This window comes from Oncorhynchus clarkii, chromosome 5 (assembly GCF_045791955.1).
Source record: "Oncorhynchus clarkii lewisi isolate Uvic-CL-2024 chromosome 5, UVic_Ocla_1.0, whole genome shotgun sequence".
Classification (NCBI taxonomy): domain Eukaryota; kingdom Metazoa; phylum Chordata; class Actinopteri; order Salmoniformes; family Salmonidae; genus Oncorhynchus; species Oncorhynchus clarkii.
In genome coordinates, this window is record NC_092151.1 from 47881066 (window position 1) to 47902265 (window position 21200).

At 44.5% G+C, this 21200-nt stretch overlaps 1 protein-coding gene across 15 annotated transcripts in view; it reads left to right on the forward strand.

The window, feature by feature from the left end:
* Positions 1-2939: 2939 nt before the first annotated feature.
* LOC139408945 (SEC16 homolog A, endoplasmic reticulum export factor) overlaps positions 2940-21200 on the forward strand; it is a 76109-nt gene continuing 57848 nt past the window's right edge. For 3 of the 15 annotated variants that reach the window (XM_071153459.1, XM_071153462.1, XM_071153461.1), the window contains exons 1-3: positions 2988-3124; positions 5191-7575; positions 8200-8727. In XM_071153459.1, coding sequence (XP_071009560.1) covers positions 5266-7575; positions 8200-8727 — 2838 coding nt within the window. In that variant the 5' untranslated portion in view covers positions 2988-3124; positions 5191-5265. The other 12 variants (XM_071153452.1, XM_071153455.1, XM_071153457.1 and 9 more) reach the window with 7 other exon arrangements.

Here is a 21200-nt window from a genome sequence, read left to right on the forward strand (position 1 = left end):
AATGGGAAAGAGTAATCAACTTGTCAGTGACAACTGTCTTGAGTTTGGCATTTGTGACAATGTCCTGGGATTTCCCACAAACGCCTCACCTTCTAACTAGTATTGTGTGGCTTGTGAGTGGTATAGAGCAAAATCGATTAAATGTACGTGTTTGTGGGAAGCGATAGATGCCAAATTAATACAAACACTAGGATCAAAAACTGTTTTAAGCAATGAGCCTGATGCAACAGATCAGAAAGTTTAGCTGAAAATGTTAATAAACTATTAGCCTATTTCTTCACATTATGAGTGCATCAATGCCCCACAAGGCAGTAGGCTATAACCATGAATATTCCATTAGTGGAAAACACCATTCTCAAAAGTGAGAGCAAATGTGATTATGCATGTAATGCTTTTATTATAAAGGTGCATTTGTATTGCGAAAATGATCGTCCCCAAACTTTAAACTCACACACTGTGTAAGGGGAAAGGGGGATACCTAGTCAATTGTACAACTGAAATATTTAAACTGAAATGTGTCTTCCGCATTCAACCCAACTCCTCTGAATCAGAGAGGTGCGGGAGGCTGTCATAATCAACATCCACATCTTCGGCGCCAGTTGGGCTCATTTTAAAGCGGATTAATGTGCTTCATTTTTAGAAGTTATTCGTCCACTTTAGTGTTTGATGCAAAACTTATCAAAACATATAGGCCTATGGGCTAGGCTACATGAGGTGTGCAACTATGATTTGAAAAAGTTGCAAAAAAAGACATGCCTTAAACTGGGCATCATTCACAAGTGATAATATATCATTAATAAGTGATAGGCTAATATTGTCACCCATCACACTATTCTTGATTTAAACTTGTCTTTACATATACTAAATAATATATGTGTGAAAATTGATTTGATATAGAATGGACCATTATCATGCACCTGTCTCGAAACAGGGGGGGAAAATACATGTAATCATTGCACTTAAATGCGAATGGAGTACACTTTTCCCGTAGTTCATTTTCATGCCAGCTAGGTAGGCTATACTCCTGTTGTAAAGATAATAAATGTGCTTAATATTAGGCAAGTTGAGAAAATAATATAGTCGGCCTAGCCTATAGAAAGCTGATGGAATACTCCTCATTTTAATAGGGGCCATCACTCTGTTTTCTTGCACAATTGCATAGCCTAGAGAAATGTTGCACAACATGAGCTCATGGGCTCTCATGAAGTGTTTGATTAGATTTTCGATAACATTTACATTGATGTCAGAGTGATTAGAGGGACAATAGAGTGCTGAGTACCTGGCAGTTAGCAAGTTTGGTAGGCTACGAATGACCATCAGCAGCATCAGAGCTTGGAGAAGCCTAATCACCGTGACTAAATGGTCACGTGGACTGCCATCATGACTTGTGACCGCTGGTGTGGCAGTAATATGGTCACCTGTAACAGTGGTAACTTGAAGTACATCTTCAGTATTTTGCTAAGGTAATTACGATCACTTTTACTGACTGTTTAAAACTCATTGGTTGTCGTCAGTAACTTTGCGCTGTCACACTTGCTGCTAGCTCTGAGGAGAATTCAGCAAGCTAGCTCACTCTCAACTTCGGTTTGGCGGAGGACTAGTTGACTAGGTGGGTATATAGATGACTAGTGAAACATAAAATATAAAATAACAAGGTTTATTAACAGATCACAACTCATCAGTAGCTTCAACACCGGAACTCCTTTCAGACTAAGTGTGCGGTCCTTTATACTACAATAACTAGTAAAACGTTTTTGGAACCGTTACTGATAATGTTGTTGCTGTTTAGGCCGGCTACATGCAAATATATTTTTCTATTTTAAAATATAAAATACATGTATTTTGTAGTTTATGTTAATACATTTCTCTATGGTATTTTGTATCTGTATTTTGTCATTGTATTTTTACATTTTTGCCCATCCCTGTTTGTAGACTAATCAGGTGATGTGGCTATCTATGGAAATAGAGTGCCATAGTATGAGTCATAATACCCATAAAACCTAGTGGTCAAACGGGGAAATGGTTCCAATCGTTTTTTCCACCATTCATATTTCCCATACGGGAATATATAGCAATATATTTGCCTCTATTTACCCCCAAAAAATGAAATGCTAATTCACTGCTAATGTGGCTATCATAAAGAACTACAAATGCCACGATGATCTGGACTAGACTGCTGAATCGAGGCAAGGCTAAGAATCTCTGGATTAACTATCTAATGTTAGCTAAATGTAGTAATGAATAAACTGACTAAATTTCTTAAAATTGACAATTCTGTGAACTGTCTTCTGCTGGTTTTAAATCGACACAATACCTGGTTGCAAAGGTGTCACCTAGAGATTATGTGCAGGAGCTTGCAGGGATTTGTAGTTTTGCATGATTTCTACTTTGATGATAATTTTAATTTTCTAATCTTTGAGTAAATAGTGCTGAAAATATTGATAAAAGTCACCTTGTCCGAAATAGATTTACTTGGCTATCAAATCGTCACTCCAGGGAAAGTTTACACGAAACGAAACACAGCCCTTATTTTAAGTGTTTCTAAAAACCCCTATGGGAAAATGAATGGTGGAAAAACGTTTGGAACCATTTTCGCTTGACCACAGGGTTTTCTGTGGGGCTCTATTGTCTTTCTGGGCCGGGCGTCAGTTAAACTGCAGTAACGAAGCAAGACTGTAGGATCAGTCGAAACCGTGATTCTAAACCGGAACCCTGGCCCCTTGAGGCAACCGTGTTTGTTATTATGTCGCATTCAGAACAACTGGAACTCCGAAAAATACAAGGTCAAATCATGACTTTAGCGATCTTGAGGTCGGAGCTCTAGAAAGAGGCTCGAGTTCCCGAGTTGGAATTCCGACTTAAATGACCGTTCAAATCGAATTTTCCCAGTCGGAGCTCGTTTTTATCAGAGTTCCTAGTTGTTTTGAACGCACTGAAGTCGGAGATTTTTTAATTCCCAGTTGTTTTGAACGTGGCACAAGAGTGACGTTGCTGGTAGCATACACGTAGCCTAGTAGGATGTGTTCATTGAATATGGCGGCTGTGTTTCAGCCTCACTGTCCTGTACATTTGTAAGAACTTCCTATTTAATCCTTCATTTCATCTTTTATTTTATCGCGAAGAGGTAAGATAATGTGTTGTTCGTAAGGAAAAATGGTCAGTATTTTGGTATTCAGAGTATTGTAGAAATAAATCGCTATTTAAGTACATGTTGGCTAGCTATAACTTACATGTCAGTCATCAAGTAAATCGTGAAGAGGCTATAGCTAGCTATATCCGAAGTTCCTGATACCGGATTTGTAGCTAAGTCTTGTAATAACAGCGTATTGATGATACACATCCAGTCCTGTAATATTCTGTATGTTATCTAAGTTAATCAATACGTTTTGTGTCATCCATTTGATGTGCTGCTCTCTCAATCTGTGAACAAATGTTGGCTGCAATAAATCAGTTAACCAACGTGAGCTAATTTGGATAGCTAACGTTAGGTAGGTAGCTAGCGACTGTAGACGCCGATGTCCGGTAGCTGTACGGACTCATAAAATTATTCACTCACGAAGTTGTGTTGTTAAATAGCTAACTAACATTGGACACGTTGTCTGAAGGATGTAACCTGGTGGTTTGTCAAGGATAGGACAGTACTTTAGCTAACTAACTATATTTTATAGCAGTTAGCTTGTTGCTATCTATTTCATAGTGGTAGCCTAGTTGGCTAGCTAGAAGGCAGCTCAGTTTGACGTTGACACTTAGCACACGGTCCGTGCTAGTCGGGATCCTTGGGACGTCCCTACCCCATTGAAGTTGACATTTAAAATGGTAGGGTTTAGGGTAGGGACGTCCCAAGGATTCCGGATAGCACTGACGCTTAGCACAACAGCTCTAGGGTCTTTTTCCGCTTTCATAACCTATTGCTAACATCGTTATGCAATATTTATCTACGATGTCTCCAAATTGAAATTTGCCGTCTGTCGTCCTTGATGTTTAATCCATGGAAGCGAGCAAGCTAGGATCCTACCTAGCTTTCATGATGAAACCCAGCGACTGGAACAAGCTATATAGCTACGATTGCCTTCTAGGTCGTGACAGCAGTGGCGCATACAAGGCGCAAAGTGGTCGTCCAACAAAAGCTAGCTAGATCTGGCCGATCAGAGTTCCGCTCGCTAATCCTCTGACATACTGACATTTCAGCTGCTTATGTCAGCAAACCCCTCGCCATGCTCCCTCAGTGACAAGTGTCATATTATGACAAACAGACATATAGTGGCAGTAGATATCCCAACGCAACACGCTCCCCTCTCAGTAATGTTTGGAATATAAGGATTCATGAGTGTTCTGAAATTCCCCAGTATAGGTCTGTGGAAAATCTCATTAATTAGGTATTATTTGCTCAAATGCATAGCTAACATGGCTCTGGATGTTGTAAAATGTGTATGCATTATTGCTTGTAGCGTAGCTTTATTTTCCTGTTGTGAAAATGACCATAACTCCAAAGTTCAATGTGAGATTAGCATTCTTTATCTCTGCCACACCATTTGCTTTTGGATGTAGCACACTCACCACAAAAGCCTTTTAAATATGCTTAGTTTGCGTTGAAGTCAAGCGGTTGTTGGAGATACATTTTTATCATTTAGCAGACGCTCCTATCCAAAGCGACATATAAAAGTGAGTGAATAGATTTTCATGACTTCTTTTGCACTGGGGAATCGAACTCACAACCCTGGAATGGCAAGCGCCATGCTCCAACAACTGAGCTACTCGGTACAGTGAGATACCGCACATACAAAAGTTCACCGATACAGAAATATCTTGGTCTGTTTGTGTGGATAAGTGGGTGTAAAGGGTTTATCCTCCATAAATCCTTAAGCTACTCAGGAATTTCTGCATTTCCTGTACACTAGCAGAAATATGGCCAAATTGCTAGACTGGACTTCAAGGTGCTGCAGAGAATCGGATGTAACAAATACAATCCTGTTGGTCAAGGAAAGTGGGGTGCTTGTGTTCTGGAATTCAATGCTTTTATTCTGGAGCTCTACAATCTTCTAGAATCTTTAGCCTGTTATCAGGCTTACATTAGAACTGCCACGCTGTAAAAGATGGTTAGGTACATAGCTTGGAGCAAATATAGGTGTGGTGGGTCAGTCCAACAAAAGCACAGTAATGACCCTACTGTTTTCTATCTTCTCCCTACAGCCAAGTCTGAGCTCAACCTCTTCAGTGACGTCACTATCGAGTGGCCTGGTCCTTGGACCTGTCAGAACTGCAGCCATGCAGCCCCCTCCTCGGACCGGCCCCCCTGGTGCATCCGGACCCCCTCCTGCCGGCGTTGGGCCCAATGCCTTCCGGAGGACAAGGCCCCACAAGCATACAGGAGCAGCGGTCATGGCGGGACTACCAGCCCAGCCCATGACAGACCCCTTTGCATTTGGCAGGCAAGCCCCTCCTCCTATGGCTACAGGTCACCTGCCGCCACCCAATAGCAGCCCTCTGCCTTTGCAAGCCCTGCCTCCCGGTATGTACCACCAGGCTGGCATGGGTCAGGGGCTGCACCAACCACAACCACTGGATAGTGCACAGGCTGGGGCTGTGCCCCTTGGCCCACCACCGCCCTCTACCCCTGGGGTAAGCATCTTAACCCCTCACGGTACTGCGTCCCCTGTCCCTTTCCCTGGACAGCAACCTGGCCCGCCAGGCCATGCACCACCAAGTGCAGAGCAGGGCTATTTTAACTCTAGGGAGCCAGCACCCTCGATGACCCCAGGACACCTTCCCATGGCCTCAGCCCCTATGTCTGGCCAAGCGCCTTATGGTCAGGACCACGGAGGAGACCATCACCCTCAGGCGATGCCCTTTAAGCCTGTGCCTCCCGTTTTGTCTCAGTGGGTGCCCGATCATGGGAGCCGCCCCCCGTCGGTTCAGAACTATTTCCAACCCACTAGTGATCCTCTACCCCAGGTTTGTAATGCCCCTCCCCAGTCCCAAATATCTCCACACACACCCTTGCCCTGCAACACCCCTCCAACAAACCCCCAGCAGCAACACCAGCCCCAACCACCACCTCAGCACCCAGACAGGCCAACTAGCTCCCAGTGGCCTGACCTGGCAGGTGCGAACACACCCCAGCAACACAACGCCCATTTTCAGGCTCAGACCTACTTCAGCCAGAGCTCAGCCACCCTGGACTCCTGGTTCAACCAGCACCCCCAGGACCTGGTCTACCACCAGATGGGAGCTGGCCCTGGCCTGGCTCGGCCCGACTCAGCCAGAACTCACTATCGGCACGACTCGGCCGGGTCTCACCATGGATCCCACTATGGATCTTACCATGCATCAACCCCTGGCCCAGCGCCGGTCCCCTTCATCCCAGACGGCACCATCTCCATGTTTTTCAAAGGAAACGATGTGGAGAACGAGGAGACCCTCGCCGGAGAGGGAGCCAGAGCAGTGAATGGGCTCCAGGACTTCCAGCCCTCCCATAATCACCAGCAGATGTCATCCCCTCAACCCCAAGCCAACCCGGTGGCGGGTGCAGAGGCCACCCACAGTTACCGTGGTCCCCCCCCACAAGCTGGCCAATCATTAACCTACATGAATGATGGTAACTTTCCTGGAGCTGGCAAACCCATCCAGCAGAAACCTGCTGAGGCCCAGTTTGACCATGTGGAGAACCTGGAGTGTGTGCCCAACCAGGAGGTACTACCCAGCGAGCCCCAGAGCAACCCTGCTGTAGCAGCCGCCCACGGGGGAGATTGCTACGAGGCAGGCCCCAATCTGGAGACCCCCGACTCTGTCCCCCGGCCCATACGTTCTGCCAGCGTGTCCTCTAGCTACAGCAACTTGAGCCACGGCAGCGGCACTGGTACAGTTCCACGCCGGCACCAAGGAGTGGTGGGCACCTTCATCCAGCAGGAGAGCCCTCGGCCCTCAGAGGACGCATTCTCCTCAGCTGCTGCCGGAGGCTACTTTGAGCAGATTGACACCTCTCCGGCCGGGGATATGGCTGCTGCTTACCAGAGCATCCCGGAGAGAATGTGCCACAGCCAACCCCCTACGCCCAGTCCTCCCAAACCCACCGGCATTTTCCAGGCTAGTGCCAACTCCTCCTTTGAGCCTGTGCGCTCACACAGTGTCGCAGTGCGCCCAGCGGAGGTGGACCGTGCCCGGATGGTGGCGGAGAGGGGCTCTGACTCTCTGCCTGGGAACCTGGAGCAGCCTCCAGACAACCTTGAGAATATCTACGGAGCAGCTACAGGGCAAACTCAAGCTGGGGATGGAGCTGGGGCACCTCCTCTTGCATACCCTCTGAGTCACTCCCACTCCAGGCCCTCGTCCCGGGCTCATGTGGCCCACCGGCCCTGTGAGAGCCCTGCCACCACCCTGTGGGCCCAACATGACCCCGCTAGCCTGGGAACCAACATCCTGCTGGTCCCCGCTGCCCCTCCGGTCCTTGCCCCACTGCGAGAGCCCAGTGCCGAGGTCATCCAGCCCCCCGAGGATGGCTCCTTGGACCTTCAGCCCCCTCAACGCGCCCCTCCGCCCTCCCAGCACCCCTCGGAGAACCTGGAGAACCCTCCTAAGGTGAGTGAGGGGGACACGTCTGACTCGCAGCCCAATCTGGGCTATGCCTCTCTCCTGGTGTCTGAATCGCTCCACCAGCCCGTGTTGATTGCCCCACCCACCTCCAATTACAGCGTGATTCCTCCCAGTAACCTTGCACTCGCAGCCAATCAGGTCAGCCCCAGGGAGGCCACAGTACCTGTGAGGCCACCCTCACAGGCTCAAGGGGCCAGTGCCGCACAGCCCGGTCCTCCCTTGCGCTCCAATCAGAACCCATTATTTGCCCCTACACCAATGAGCTTCAGCGTTGCCTCTAGTCAGAGCCCTCTCAATCTTGTTCGGGATGACAGGGAAGGGGTTAAACCAGAGATCACGCCCCCACCATCCCAGTCCCAGCCTGCTCGCTCCCCTCTCTCAAAGGTCCAATCAACGTGCAGAAACAACCATTCTTCTCTACCTGTTAATTTGCAGGCTCCTCTTCCTGCTGCTCCTGGTGCCGGCAATTATAATCAGCTCTCAAATTACGAGCTGCTTGATTTTTCTATGCACCAATCTCAGATCCCAAACCAAGCCGCAGGGCTGCCACCTCTCTCCCTCCAGCAGGGCCCGCCCCTCGCGAGTAACGCTCCTGGGTTTTACCTGCAGGTCACCAAAGATGCTCAGCAGGTGAGTAGAGGCAATGGGGACGCCTCCACAGCACAGATGCCTGCCGATCCCATGCCCCCCCCAGTGGCCCCAAACACCCAACAACCACCCTCTGAGCCACCCATGGTGCCACAGCCTGGGCACCAAGGCCAAGGAGATAACCCTGCAGCCCCTCTCAGTGGAGCACCACCACCGCAAGGGCAGTACCCAACCCCGATGCAGGGTCCTGCCACAGGGAATGCACCCACCCCCTCTGTGGCTTACCCTGGACCTCGGGGACATGTGCCTCTAGCCAACCCTCATCCACCAGGAACCGGGGTTCCTTCAGCCCAGCCAGCCCCTACAGACCCACCGCGACCTCCCTCGTCTCTGGGAAGCCAGCTGGGGTACGGCCCACCTCCCCCAGGGCAGGTGTATGGGGGATACTACGGAGGTGCCTACCCGGAGTACCCAGATGGCAGAGGATCATATCTTCCTGCTCAGTACCCACCTGCACCTGTGGACCCCAGAGCACAGCAGTATTATCAGGTACACATACTCACAAGTCTATCAGTGTTGCTTGCAGCAGGTTATATGTTGAATCACAGGTCTAGGATATCTGGTTCTCTTGAGACCGTATATTTCACAAACTATTGTGGAGTGACGCTACAGTAATTGTACGGTTTAATTTGCCTGTGGAATGTAATGGAGTTTAGGGCGGGGGAGTACTCTGTAGGCCTGGGTGATATAGCCTAAAAATCTTTTTATTTTTATTTTTATGAGCGATTCACAATATATCTAAAATTTTCGTTTTCTCTAAATAAGATTTCTTGTACAAATAAACGTTAAGTACACTGCATTTCAACCAGTCAGGAGTAATCTAATGAATTCAGGGCTTGTGAAATTATACCTAGGATAAATATAAGCCTACCACAACATTGAGACCCACTAATCATTATATTATTTTATCTAAATAGTTTATTCACTTATGTCTTTCAAACTTTCTGTTACAAGTTTAACCAGAACCATGCACATTCACTAGTAATGTTAACTTGTCGGATGTAACACATCATATGCAGTAGATCTATAGAGATGAGATGATGACTTGGAATAAAATAATAGTCATCAAATAACAAATAAAATGTACACAACTGAATTATTTTATTAAAGTAATGTGAATTAATTATGGTAAATAAGTGATAAGCGGTAATGGCACTTTTATTCATTGTTTTATTCTGTTACAGCATTCAAGCCACATAATGCATAGTGCATTTAATGTTAAGTTTTATCGAAATTGAAAATGTTATTTTTTTAAATAATCGAACCGAAACCGAACCTACCTCAAAAAGAACTAATCGCTCAGCACTAATATTTACAAAAGGAATACTTTTGCCAAATTTGATTTTCTGAACATTCTCGCCAAGTTCCTCCATTAGGCAAACCATTAACAGGATTACATTGCCTATTGTGTAATAAAGATAACCTTTGACATTGAACAGCTACAGTGCTGCTCTTTGTGTACACCCATTTAGCATCGTTCATACCCTCTAGTCTAAAGCCTTAGACCCACCCATCTCTTAAAGAATTCACATTGTAAGTACTTAAAAAACAAAGAAAAGATTTCAACATTAAAATATTTTATTAACTAAAGGTAGTAGCCACAATTAGGAAAACTTTAAAAAACATAAAGGCTTAGGTAAAAACACTACCTAGGCCTGTATCATATAATTATTTGAGTGACTTTGGTTCAGGTGATGATATGAACAAAGGAATCTAGCCTGAGAGCATATTTCTGTCCAGCCCTTTAGAGCATTACAATGTAAAGTCCTGATCTTCTCAAAAATATACGGTACTGCACAAAAAATACAGTGCATTTGGAAAGTACTCAGTACTTTTAACACAATTTGTTACATTGCAGCCTTATTCTAAAATGTATTAAATCATGTTTTTCCTAATTAATCTACACCCAATACCCCATAATGACAAAGCAAAAACAGGTTTTTAAAAATGTTTGCAAATGAATAAAAAAATGTACATGAATAAACATTTACATAATTATTCAGACACTTTACACAGTACTTTGTTGAAGCACCTTTGGCAGCGATTATAGCCTCGAGTCTTCTTGGGTATGACGCTACAAGCTTGGCACACCTGTATTTGGGGCGTTACCCAGTCTAATCTGCATATCCTCTCAAGCTCTGTCACGTTGGCTGGGGAGCGTTGCTGCACAGCTATTTTCAGGTCTCTCCAGAGATGTTCGATGGAGTCCTGGCTCTGGCTGGTACCACTCAAGGACATTGAGACCTGTTCCGAAACCACTCCTGCATTGTCTTGGCTGTGTGCTTAAGGTCATTGTCCTGTTGGTAGGTGAACCTTCGCCCCAGTTTGAGGTCCTGAGCTCTAAGGAGCAGGTTTTTATCAAGGATCTATCTTACCTTTGCTCCGTTCATCTTTTCCTTGATCCTGACTACTCTCCCAGTCCCTGCCGCTGATAAACATCCCCACATCATGATGCCGTCAACACCATGCTTCGGCGTAGGGATGGTGCCAGGTTTCCTCCATTCGTGACGCTTGGCATTCAGGCCAAGGAGTTAAATCTTATTTTCATCAGACCAGAAAATATTGTTTCTCATGGTATGAGAGTTCTTCAGGTGCCTTTTGGCAAACTCCAAGCGGTCTGTCATGTTCCTTTTACTGAGGAGTGGCTTTCGTCTGGCCACTTTACCACAAAAGCCTGACTGGTGGAGTGCTGCAGAGATGTTTGTCCTTCTGGAAGGTTCTCCAATCTCCACAGAGCAACTCTGGAGCTCTGTCAAAGTGACCATCAGGTTCTTGGTCACCTCCCTGACCGAGGCCCTTCTCCACGATTGCTCAGTTTGGCCGGGCAGCCAGCTCTAGGAAGAGTTTTGGTGGTTCCAAGCTTCTTCCATTTAAGAGTGATGGAGGCCACCGTGTTCTTGGGGGCCTTCTATACTGAAGAAATGTTTTGGTACCCTTCCCCAGAGCTGTGCCTCGACACAATCCTGTCTCAGATCTCTACAGACAATTCCTTTGAACTCATGGCCTGGTTTTTGCTCTGACATGCGCTGTGAACTGTGGGATATACAGTGCCTTGCGAAAGTATTCGGCCCCCTTGAACTTTGCGACCTTTTGCCACATTTCAGGCTTCAAACATAAAGATATAAAACTGTATTTTTTTGTGAAGAATCAACAACAAGTGGGACACAATCATGAAGTGGAACGACATTTATTGGATATTTCAAACTTTTTTAACAAATCAAAAACTGAAAATTTGGGCGTGCAAAATTATTCAGCCCCTTTACTTTCAGTGCAGCAAACTCTCTCCAGAAGTTCAGTGAGGATCTCTGAATGATCCAATGTTGACCTAAATGACTAATGATGATAAATACAATCCACCTGTGTGTAATCAAGTCTCCGTATAAATGCACCTGCACTGTGATAGTCTCAGAGGTCCGTTAAAAGCGCAGAGAGCATCATGAAGAACAAGGAACACACCAGGCAGGTCCGAGATACTGTTGTGAAGAAGTTTAAAGCCGGATTTGGATACAAAAAGATTTCCCAAGCTTTGAACATCCCAAGGAGCACTGTGCAAGCGATAATATTGAAATGGAAGGAGTATCAGACCACTGCAAATCTACCAAGACCTGGCCGTCCCTCTAAACTTTCAGCTCATACAAGGAGAAGACTGATCAGAGATGCAGCCAAGAGGCCCATGATCACTCTGGATGAACTGCAGAGATCTACAGCTGAGGTGGGAGACTCTGTCCATAGGACAACAATCAGTCGTATATTGCACAAATCTGGCCTTTATGGAAGAGTGGCAAGAAGAAAGCCATTTCTTAAAGATATCCATAAAAAGTGTTGTTTAAAGTTTGCCACAAGCCACCTGGGAGACACACCAAACATGTGGAAGAAGGTGCTCTGGTCAGATGAAACCAAAATTGAACTTTTTGGCAACAATGCAAAACGTTATGTTTGGTGTAAAAGCAACAGCTCACACCATCCCCACTGTCAAACATGGTGGTGGCAGCATCATGGTTTGGGCCTGCTTTTCTTCAGCAGGGACAGGGAAGATGGTTAAAATTGATGGGAAGATGGATGGAGCCAAATACAGGACCATTCTGGAAGAAAACCTGATGGAGTCTGCAAAAGACCTGAGACTGGGACGGAGATTTGTCTTCCAACAAGACAATGATCCAAAACATAAAGCAAAATCTACAATGGAATGGTTCAATAATAAACATATCCAGGTGTTAGAATGGCCAAATCAAAGTCCAGACCTGAATCCAATCGAGAATCTGTGGAAAGAACTGAAAACTGCTGTTCACAAATGCTCTCCATCCAACCTCACTGAGCTCGAGCTGTTTTGCAAGGAGGAATGGGAAAAAATTTCAGTCTCTCGATGTGCAAAACTGATAGAGACATACCCCAAGCGACTTACAGCTGTAATCGCAGCAAAAGGTGGCGTAAAAAAGTATTAACTTAAGGGGGCTGAATAATTTCACGCCCAATTTTTCAGTTTTTGATTTGTTAAAAAAGTTTGAAATATCCAATAAATGTCGTTCCACTTCATGATTGTGTCCCACTTGTTGTTGATTCTTCACAAAAAAATACAGTTTTATATCTTTATGTTTGAAGCCTGAAATGTGGCAAAAGGTCGCAAAGTTCAAGGGGGCCGAATACTTTCGCAAGGCACTGTATATAACACACACACACACACACATACATACATACATACATACATACATACAGATGTGTGTTCCTTTCCAAATCATGTCCAATCAATTAAATGTACCACAGGTGGACTTCAATCAAATTGTAGAAACATCAAGGATGATCAATGGGAAAAGGATGCACCTGAACTCAATTTCGAGTGTCATTGCAAAGGGTCTGAATACTTCTGTAAATAAGATATTTCTGTTTTTATTGTTAATGCATATACAAAAAATTCTAAAAAACTGTTTTTGCTTTGTCTTTATGGGGTATTATGTGTAGATTAATGAGGATGTTTGAAATAAATATTAGTATAAAGCGTAAAGTAACAAAATGTGGAAAAAGTCCAGGGGTCTGAATACTTTTCAAATGCACTGTATCAACACAACAGGAAATGGTTTGATCTCACGTTTCATGAGCTGAAAGAAAATATCACAAATGTTCTGTATGCACAAAAAGCTTATTTCTCTCAAATGATGTGCACAAATTTGTTTACATCCTTGTTAGTTAGCATTTCTCCTTTGCCAAGACAATCCTTCCATGCATGTTTCAGTTTTGCTTGCCTCGAAGCGAGCATAGAAGTAATTTAGCTCGTCTGGTTGGCTCGTGTCACTGGTAAGCTCGCGGTGGTGCTTCCCTTTTGTAGTCTAATAGTTTGCAAGCCCTGCCACATCCAACCTGCCTCAGTGCCTGTGTAGTACAATTTCAATTTTAGTCCTGTATTGATGGTTTGCCTGTTTGTTGGAGGGTGTAGCGGGATTTCTTATAAGCTTCCGGGTTAGAGTCCCGCTGCTTGGAAGAGGCAGCTGTACCCTTTACCTCAGTGTGGATGTTGCCTGTAATCCAGTTGTTTGGGGGTATGTACGTGTGGTCACTGTGGGAACAACGTTATCAATGCACTTATTGATGAAGCCAGTGACTAATGTGGTGTACTTCTCAATGCCATTGGAGATTCCCGGAACATATTACAGTCTGTGGTAGCAAAACAGTCCTGTAGCTTAGCATCTGCATCATCTGACCACTTCCTTATTGAGTGAGTCACTGGTGCTTCCTGCTTTAGTTTTTGCTTCTAAGTGGGAATCAGGAGGATAGAATTATGGTCAGATTTGCCAAATGGAGAGTGAGGGAGAGCTTTGTATGTGTCTCTGTTTGTGGCATAAAGGTGGTTTAGAGTGTGTTTTTTTTTCTTCCCCCCTCTGGTTGCACATTTTAACATGCTGGTAGAAGGTAAAACGGATTTAAGTTTCCCTGCATTAAAGTCCCCAGCCACTAGGATCGCCACCTCTGGATGAGTTTTTTTCCTGTTTACTTATGGTCTTATACAGTATGGTCTTAGTGGCAGCATCAGTTTATGGTGGTAAATAGACAGCTACGAAAAATATAGTTAAAAACTGTCTAGGTAAATAGTGTGGTCTACAGCTTATCATGAGATACTCTACCTCAGGCGAGCAAAACCTTGAGACTTCCTTAATATTAGACTTTGTGCACAGACCACCATCCCTGGTCTTACCGGAGGCAACTGTTCTATCTTGCTGATGCAGCGTAAACCCCGCCACCTGTATGTTATCCATGTCGTTGTTCAGCCACGACTTGATGAAACATAAGATATTACAGTTTTTAATGTCCCGTTGGTAGGATATTCGTGGACGTAACTCATCTATTTTGTTGGCTAATAGGACTGATGGTAGAGGCAGATTACCCACTCGCCGTCGGATCCTTACAAGGCACCCCGAACTACGTCCCTGATATGTCTCTTTCTCATGCGAATGACGGGAATTTGGGCCTTGTCGGATGTCTGATGTAAATATTTCGCATCCGACTTGTTAAAGAAAAAATCTTTGTCCAGTACGTGAGTAATCGCTGCCCTGATATCCAGAAGCACTTTTCGGTCATATGAGACTGTGGCAGAAACATTACGTACAAAATAAGTTGCGAAAAAAACACACACAATAGCACAGTTGGTTAGGAGTCTATAAAACGGCAGCCATCTCAACCGGCGCCATGTCATACCAGGAAGATGATAAAACTGTAGGTTTGCACAACCGAATAATTTCTGCACAAACTGTCAGGAATTGTCTCAGGGAAGCTCATCTGCATGCTCATTGTCCTCACCAGGGTCTTAACCTGACTGCAGTTTGGCGTCATAACTGACTTCAGTGGGCAAATGCTCACCTTCGATGACCACAGGCATGCTAGAGAAGTGTGCTCTTCCCAGTTTCAACTGTACTGGACAGATTGCAGGCGTTGTTGTCCAGCGGTTTGCTGATGTCAACGCTTTGAACAGAGTGCCCCATGGTGGCTGTGGGGTTATGGTATGGGCAGGCATAACCTATGGACAATGTACACCATTGCATTTTATCGTGACGAGATCCTAAGGCCCATTGTCATGCCATTTATCCGCTGCCATAACCTCATGTTTCAGCATGATAATGCATGGCCCCATGTCTCAAGGTTCTTGACACAAATCCTGGAAGCTGAAAATGTCCAGTTCTTCCATGGCCTGCATACTCACCTGACGTCACCCATTAAGCAGGTTTGGGATGCTCTGGCACAACCTGTACGACAGCGCGTTCCAGTTCGCACCAATATCCAGCAGGCTACAGACAATAGAAGCTGTAAAGGATGAAATCAAACAAAAATAGACCAAGTATTGAAACTTTGCATGACAAAATAACATTTATTGACCCCCAACTTCAAGCAATAAGCTAAAAGTACAAAGACAAAATACCTGTAATGTTTCTTGTTCTCCCTCGCTCATCTCCTACTTGTGGTGACAGCAGGTTTATGCTGAAAGACAAATTCCAGAAAAATAGGTTAAAACAATTAATTAATCCCCTATAGCTTGTTGTTGCCTGTTGATTGCTACAACTGTACTAAAATGCCCTTTACACACCAGTGGAGGTTAGTATGAGGCGCTATACGAGGAAGGGCTCATTGTAACGTCTGGAATGGAATAAATGGAACAGAGGAAAAAAGTGGTTTCCATGTGTTTGACAACGTTCCTTTTTTTCCATTCCTGACAATTAATTGAGTCCGTTCTCTTATACCTCCTCCCACCGGCCTCCTCTGGTACACACTCAACCTGCTTCAACCAAACATCCATCAATACTGAACGAAAATATAAACGCAACAATTTCAAAGATTTTACTGAGTTACAGTTCATATAAGGAAATCAGTCAATTTAAATAAATAATTAGGCCCTAATCTATGGGGCGCAGCCATTATAACATGCATGAAAATGACACGTATATAGATGTTGCCCAAAAAATGATTGCTAAATGTTGAATTAATATGGAAATGACTAAAAGTAACTCCACTACAGAATAACTGTTATTCTTGGGAGGGGATAGGCCCACCCACCTGGGAGCCAGGCCCACCCATTTGGAAGCCGGAACCAGGCCCAGCCAATCAGAATTAGTTTTTTTCCCCACTAAAGGACTTTATTACAGATATACATTCTCCTCAATTACATTAGCTGTCCAGATGTGGAAGTCCTGGGCTGGCGTTACATGTGGTTGTGAGGCCGGTTGAACGTACTGCCAAATTCTCAAAAACAATGTTGGAGGCGGCTTATTGTAAAGAAATTAACATTCAACTATCTGGCAACCGCTCTGGTGGACATGCCTGCAGTCAGCATGCCAATCTGTGGCGTTGTGTGACAAAACTGCACATTTTAGAGTGGCTTTTTATTGTCCGCAGCCCTATGTGCACCTGTGTAATGATCATGCTGTTTAATCAGCTTCTTGTCAGGTGGATGGTTTATCTTGGCAAAGGAGAAATGTGCACTAACAGGGATGTAAACAAGTTTGTGCACTATATGAGAGAGCTTTTTGTGCATATGGAACATTTCTGGATCCTTTTATTTCAGCTCATGAAACATGGAACCAACACTACATGAAGCGTTTTATATTTTTGTTCAGTATATATTTAGCTTCATATTTACTAGCTGGCTAGATGTAAATGGTTTTCAGCTAGCTAGCCAGCTAATTGAATGTGCAAAAAAACCGAGCCTAGCTGGCATACATACGTGAGTTTAAAGTTTTGGGAAGATAATTTTCACCAAAATGCACCTTTTTATAGTAAAAGCATTACATGCAAAATCACATTTGTGGTCACTTTTGAGAATGTCCCGGACTATGTTTGGAAGATTTATTTCTTGTAAAATAATGCCACATAATTCTAAGAAAATCTTGTCTGCTAAATGAACTAGTGTAACCTACAGCCATATGGCATAGTCATATAAGGGCCTAATATAAGGACAACGCAGAGTATGCTATTCTGTTCTTCTGAAAGACTACATTTTCTTCATGTTTCTTCAGACCTATCTAAAATAAATAATGGATTTATTGTGATGGTGTAGGCTATATTTCATGGTTTTATTAGACTTTTTAGAATGTAGATGTTCCAAAGGTCTGCATCAGTGGCTTGTAGGGAAGTGTGGAAGCCAGGATATGCAAAATGTGTTTAATTAACGATCAATTACTGTGAGACAGGCAGTTATTTGCTTTGACAATCACCGGCTGACACAATTTCAACCCCACTCCCATCACACTCCCTCCATGCTTCATGATGTGGACAACACATGTGGAGATCATCCGTTCACCTACTCTGCATCTCATAAAGACCAAAAAATCTCACATTTGGACTCATCAGACCAAAGGAAAGATTTCCACTGTCCATTGCTTGTGTTTCTTTGCCAAAGCAAGTCTCTTCTTATTGGTGTCCTTTTAGTAGTGGTTTCTTTGCAGAAATTTGATCATGAAGGCCTGATTCACGTCGTCTCCTCTGAACAGTTGATGTTGAGATGTGTCTGTTACTTAAACTATGTGAAGCATTTATTTGGGCTGCATTCTGAGGTGCAGTTAATTATCATCAGCAGCACAGGTAACTCTGGGTCTTCCATTCATGTGTCGGATCTCATGAGAGCCAGTTTCATCATACAGTGGTTCCTTCTTTAAACGTTGTGAGCTTACACCGCGGGACTTAGAGGTACCCAGCATCAGGGCTTCATTGCTCCAGACCACCGCAAGGGGGAGTTGGAGCACTCATTATGCATTTGGGTCCCAAGGTTTTTATATAACCAATCATATTGAGTGGTTCCAATGACGATTTTGACGCGAGCCACCTGTTGCTGGTGACTTTCTTCAGCGAAGAGGGCTGACAAAACATGGTGGACGCTAAGTTAAGTAATTATAACGTCATAACAAGTCAAGAAAAACATTTCCAGTTGAAAGGAATATGTTACAGACAAACGATTGTGCATATTTTGTTGTCATCAAGTTCATTTATGAAAATCTATATTTAGCAAGTTTTTTTTTGTTTTTTTGTTCAGTCATATCCAATACCAGGTGTATCGAACTCCATTCTTTGAATGATGCTGTGTCTGCATGTATGTATTACAATTATACACTTCAACAGTGTTTACCACTCCTGCTCCTGGGACATCAATGATTACACATTGTAACTATGCAATAGATGGAACATGATTTAAGTAAAGGCTGATTTGTAATTCATATATACAGAATAAAAAACAGTAGCCACGAGAATGACACGTGGAAGAGAGCAGGAACGAGATGGGAGTAACAATCTAGGCTATTTGCTCTGAGACCGGCATAATATTGTAATGAAACAAGCAGGGAGCAGGTTTCGAGCCCTCAACATTCCAGCCCGAAGTCCAGCATGCTATTGACTGTGCCCAAATGTATTAATTGGGGTTGAGGCCGATTGTGGCTAAAAACACTTTATCAATTGGAATATTTAACATGTGGAAAGGGAAAAAAATTCTTATTAGTTTTTCACAAGCGTAGCAGGATGGGCTATTAGCTGAATAGACTATTCAACTTTAACTAAAGAATTGTCTCATAGCCGAGCTAGGTGTGTGTGACCCCCCCCCCCCCCCCCCCCCCCCCAAGACAACAAGAGGGCGTAATTGGAGTCTATTTCTTCGGAGCCAAAACCTAAATAAAGTAACTAAGTCTACCTCAGCCAGCTATGAGGCTAAACAGTAGGATTAGGGAGTAGGATTTTTTTATTTTATTAGACCGACTTACAATTGCAACCGGTCTCCCGTCCGCATGGCACAGGGATTCTTTAGCTATAAATAGCCCAGTACTGTACTGCCGACCGTCACGTTGTACAGCGCCATATTTTCCGTTCCATCCTAACAGAAACCCAGAGGGTTTCAAATTAATTAAGCAAGTACCAGTCAAAAGTTTGGACACACCTACTCATTCCAGGATTTTTCTATATTTTTACTATTTTCTACATTAGTATTATTCTACAAAGACATCACAACTGTAGCAGGTGTAGCCATCATGCAAATGTTTTCTATTAGCAGGACAATAGACTATGACCCGGCTACTGTTGTGAAAATTCCTCAACTTGCAATGTTTTCGATGCTTATGTACTCTATAGTGTTACATTTCTAACTCAAAACAGCAGTACAGTATTTATTCATAAACATCTTTATGCTTTTGTTAATAAAATTATGAGAAAAGACATTCAAATGCGAATGTTTATATTAACTAGATTTTAGTCACTTTTCCACCCAGCTCCACGACCACAGGTAAAACCTTGCTGAGATTATCAATGTATTTGTTACGTTGTTGTATCGTCAATTTCTCTAGCCAAAACATCTTGATGGCCTTGACTAGTTCATCTTTGCCTGTCGGCTTGGCACAGTTATGGATGAATGTTTTCAGTTGATGCCAAACAAGTTCTATCGGGTTTAAATCAGGAGACCTACGTGTAGCTATTTCCTCCAAGGCAATCAAACAAGCTAAGCGTCAGTAGAGACAGTAGAGTCGCAATTCAACGGCTCAGACACAAGACTTTTATGTGGCAGGGTCTACAATCACAGACTACAAAAAGAAAACCAGACCCGTCGCGGACCCCGATGTCTGGGAGCAAGACAAACTTAACAACTTCTTTGCTCGCTTTGAGGACAATAGTGCCACCAACATGGCCCGCTACCAAAACCTGCAGGCTATCCTTCACCGCAGCCAACGTGAGTAAGACATTTAAACGTGTTAACCCTCGCAAGGCTGCCGGCCCAGACGGCATCCCGAGCCGCGTCCTCAGAGCATGCGCAGATCAGCTGGCTGGTGTGTTTATGGGCATATTCAATCAATCCCTGTCCCAGTCTGCTGTTCCCACATTCTTCAAGAGGGCCACCATTGTTCCTGTTCCCAATAATGCAAAGTTGTAACTGAACTAAATGACTATCGCCCCGCAGCACTCACTTCTGTCATCATGAAGTGCTTTGAGAGACTATTCAAGGATCATCTCACCTCCACACTACCTGACACCCTAGACCCACTCCAATTTGCTTACCATCCCAATAGGTCCACAGACGACGCAATCACACTGCACACTGCCCTAACCCATCTGGACAAGAGGAAATTGGGTCCTGGACTTTCTGACGGGACGCCCCCAGGTGGTGAGGGTAGGCAACATCTCCACCCCGCTGATCCTCAACACTGGGGCCCCACAAGGGTGCGTTCTCAGCCCTCTCCTGTAATCCCTGTTCACCCATGACTGCGTGGCCAAGCACGCCTCCAACTCAATCATCAAGTTTGCAAACAACACAACAGTGGTAGGCTTGATTACTAACAACGACGAGACGGCCTACAGGGAGGAGGTGAGGGCCCTCGGAGTGTGGTGTCAGGAAAATAACCTTACACTCAACGTCAACAAAACTAAGGAGATGATTGTGAACTTCAGGAAACAGCAGAGGGCGCCCCCTCTATCCACATCGATGGGACAGTAGTGGAGCGGGAAGGAAGTTTTAAGTTCCTCGGCGTACACATCACGGACAAACTGAAATGGTCCACCCACACAGACAGCATGGTGAAGAAGGCGCAACAGCACCTCTTCAAACTTAGGAGGCTGAAGAAATTTGGCTTGTCACCAAAAACACTCACAAACTTTTACAGATGCACAATCGAGGGCATCCTGTATCACCACCTGGTACGGCAACTGCACAACCGTAAGGCTCTCCAGTGGGCAGTGAGGTCTGCACAACGCATCACCGGGGGCAAAATACCTGCCCTCCAGGACACCTACACCACCCGATGTCACAGGAAGGCCAAAAAAATCATCAAGGACAACAACCACCCGAGCCACTACCTGTTCACCACACTATCATCCAGAAGGTGAGGTCAGTACAGGTGCAACAAAGCTGGGACCGAGAGACCGAAAAACAGCTTCTATCTCAGACTGTTAAACTGCCATCACTAACATTGGGTGGCTGCTGCCAACATACTGACTCAAATCTCTAGCAACTTTAA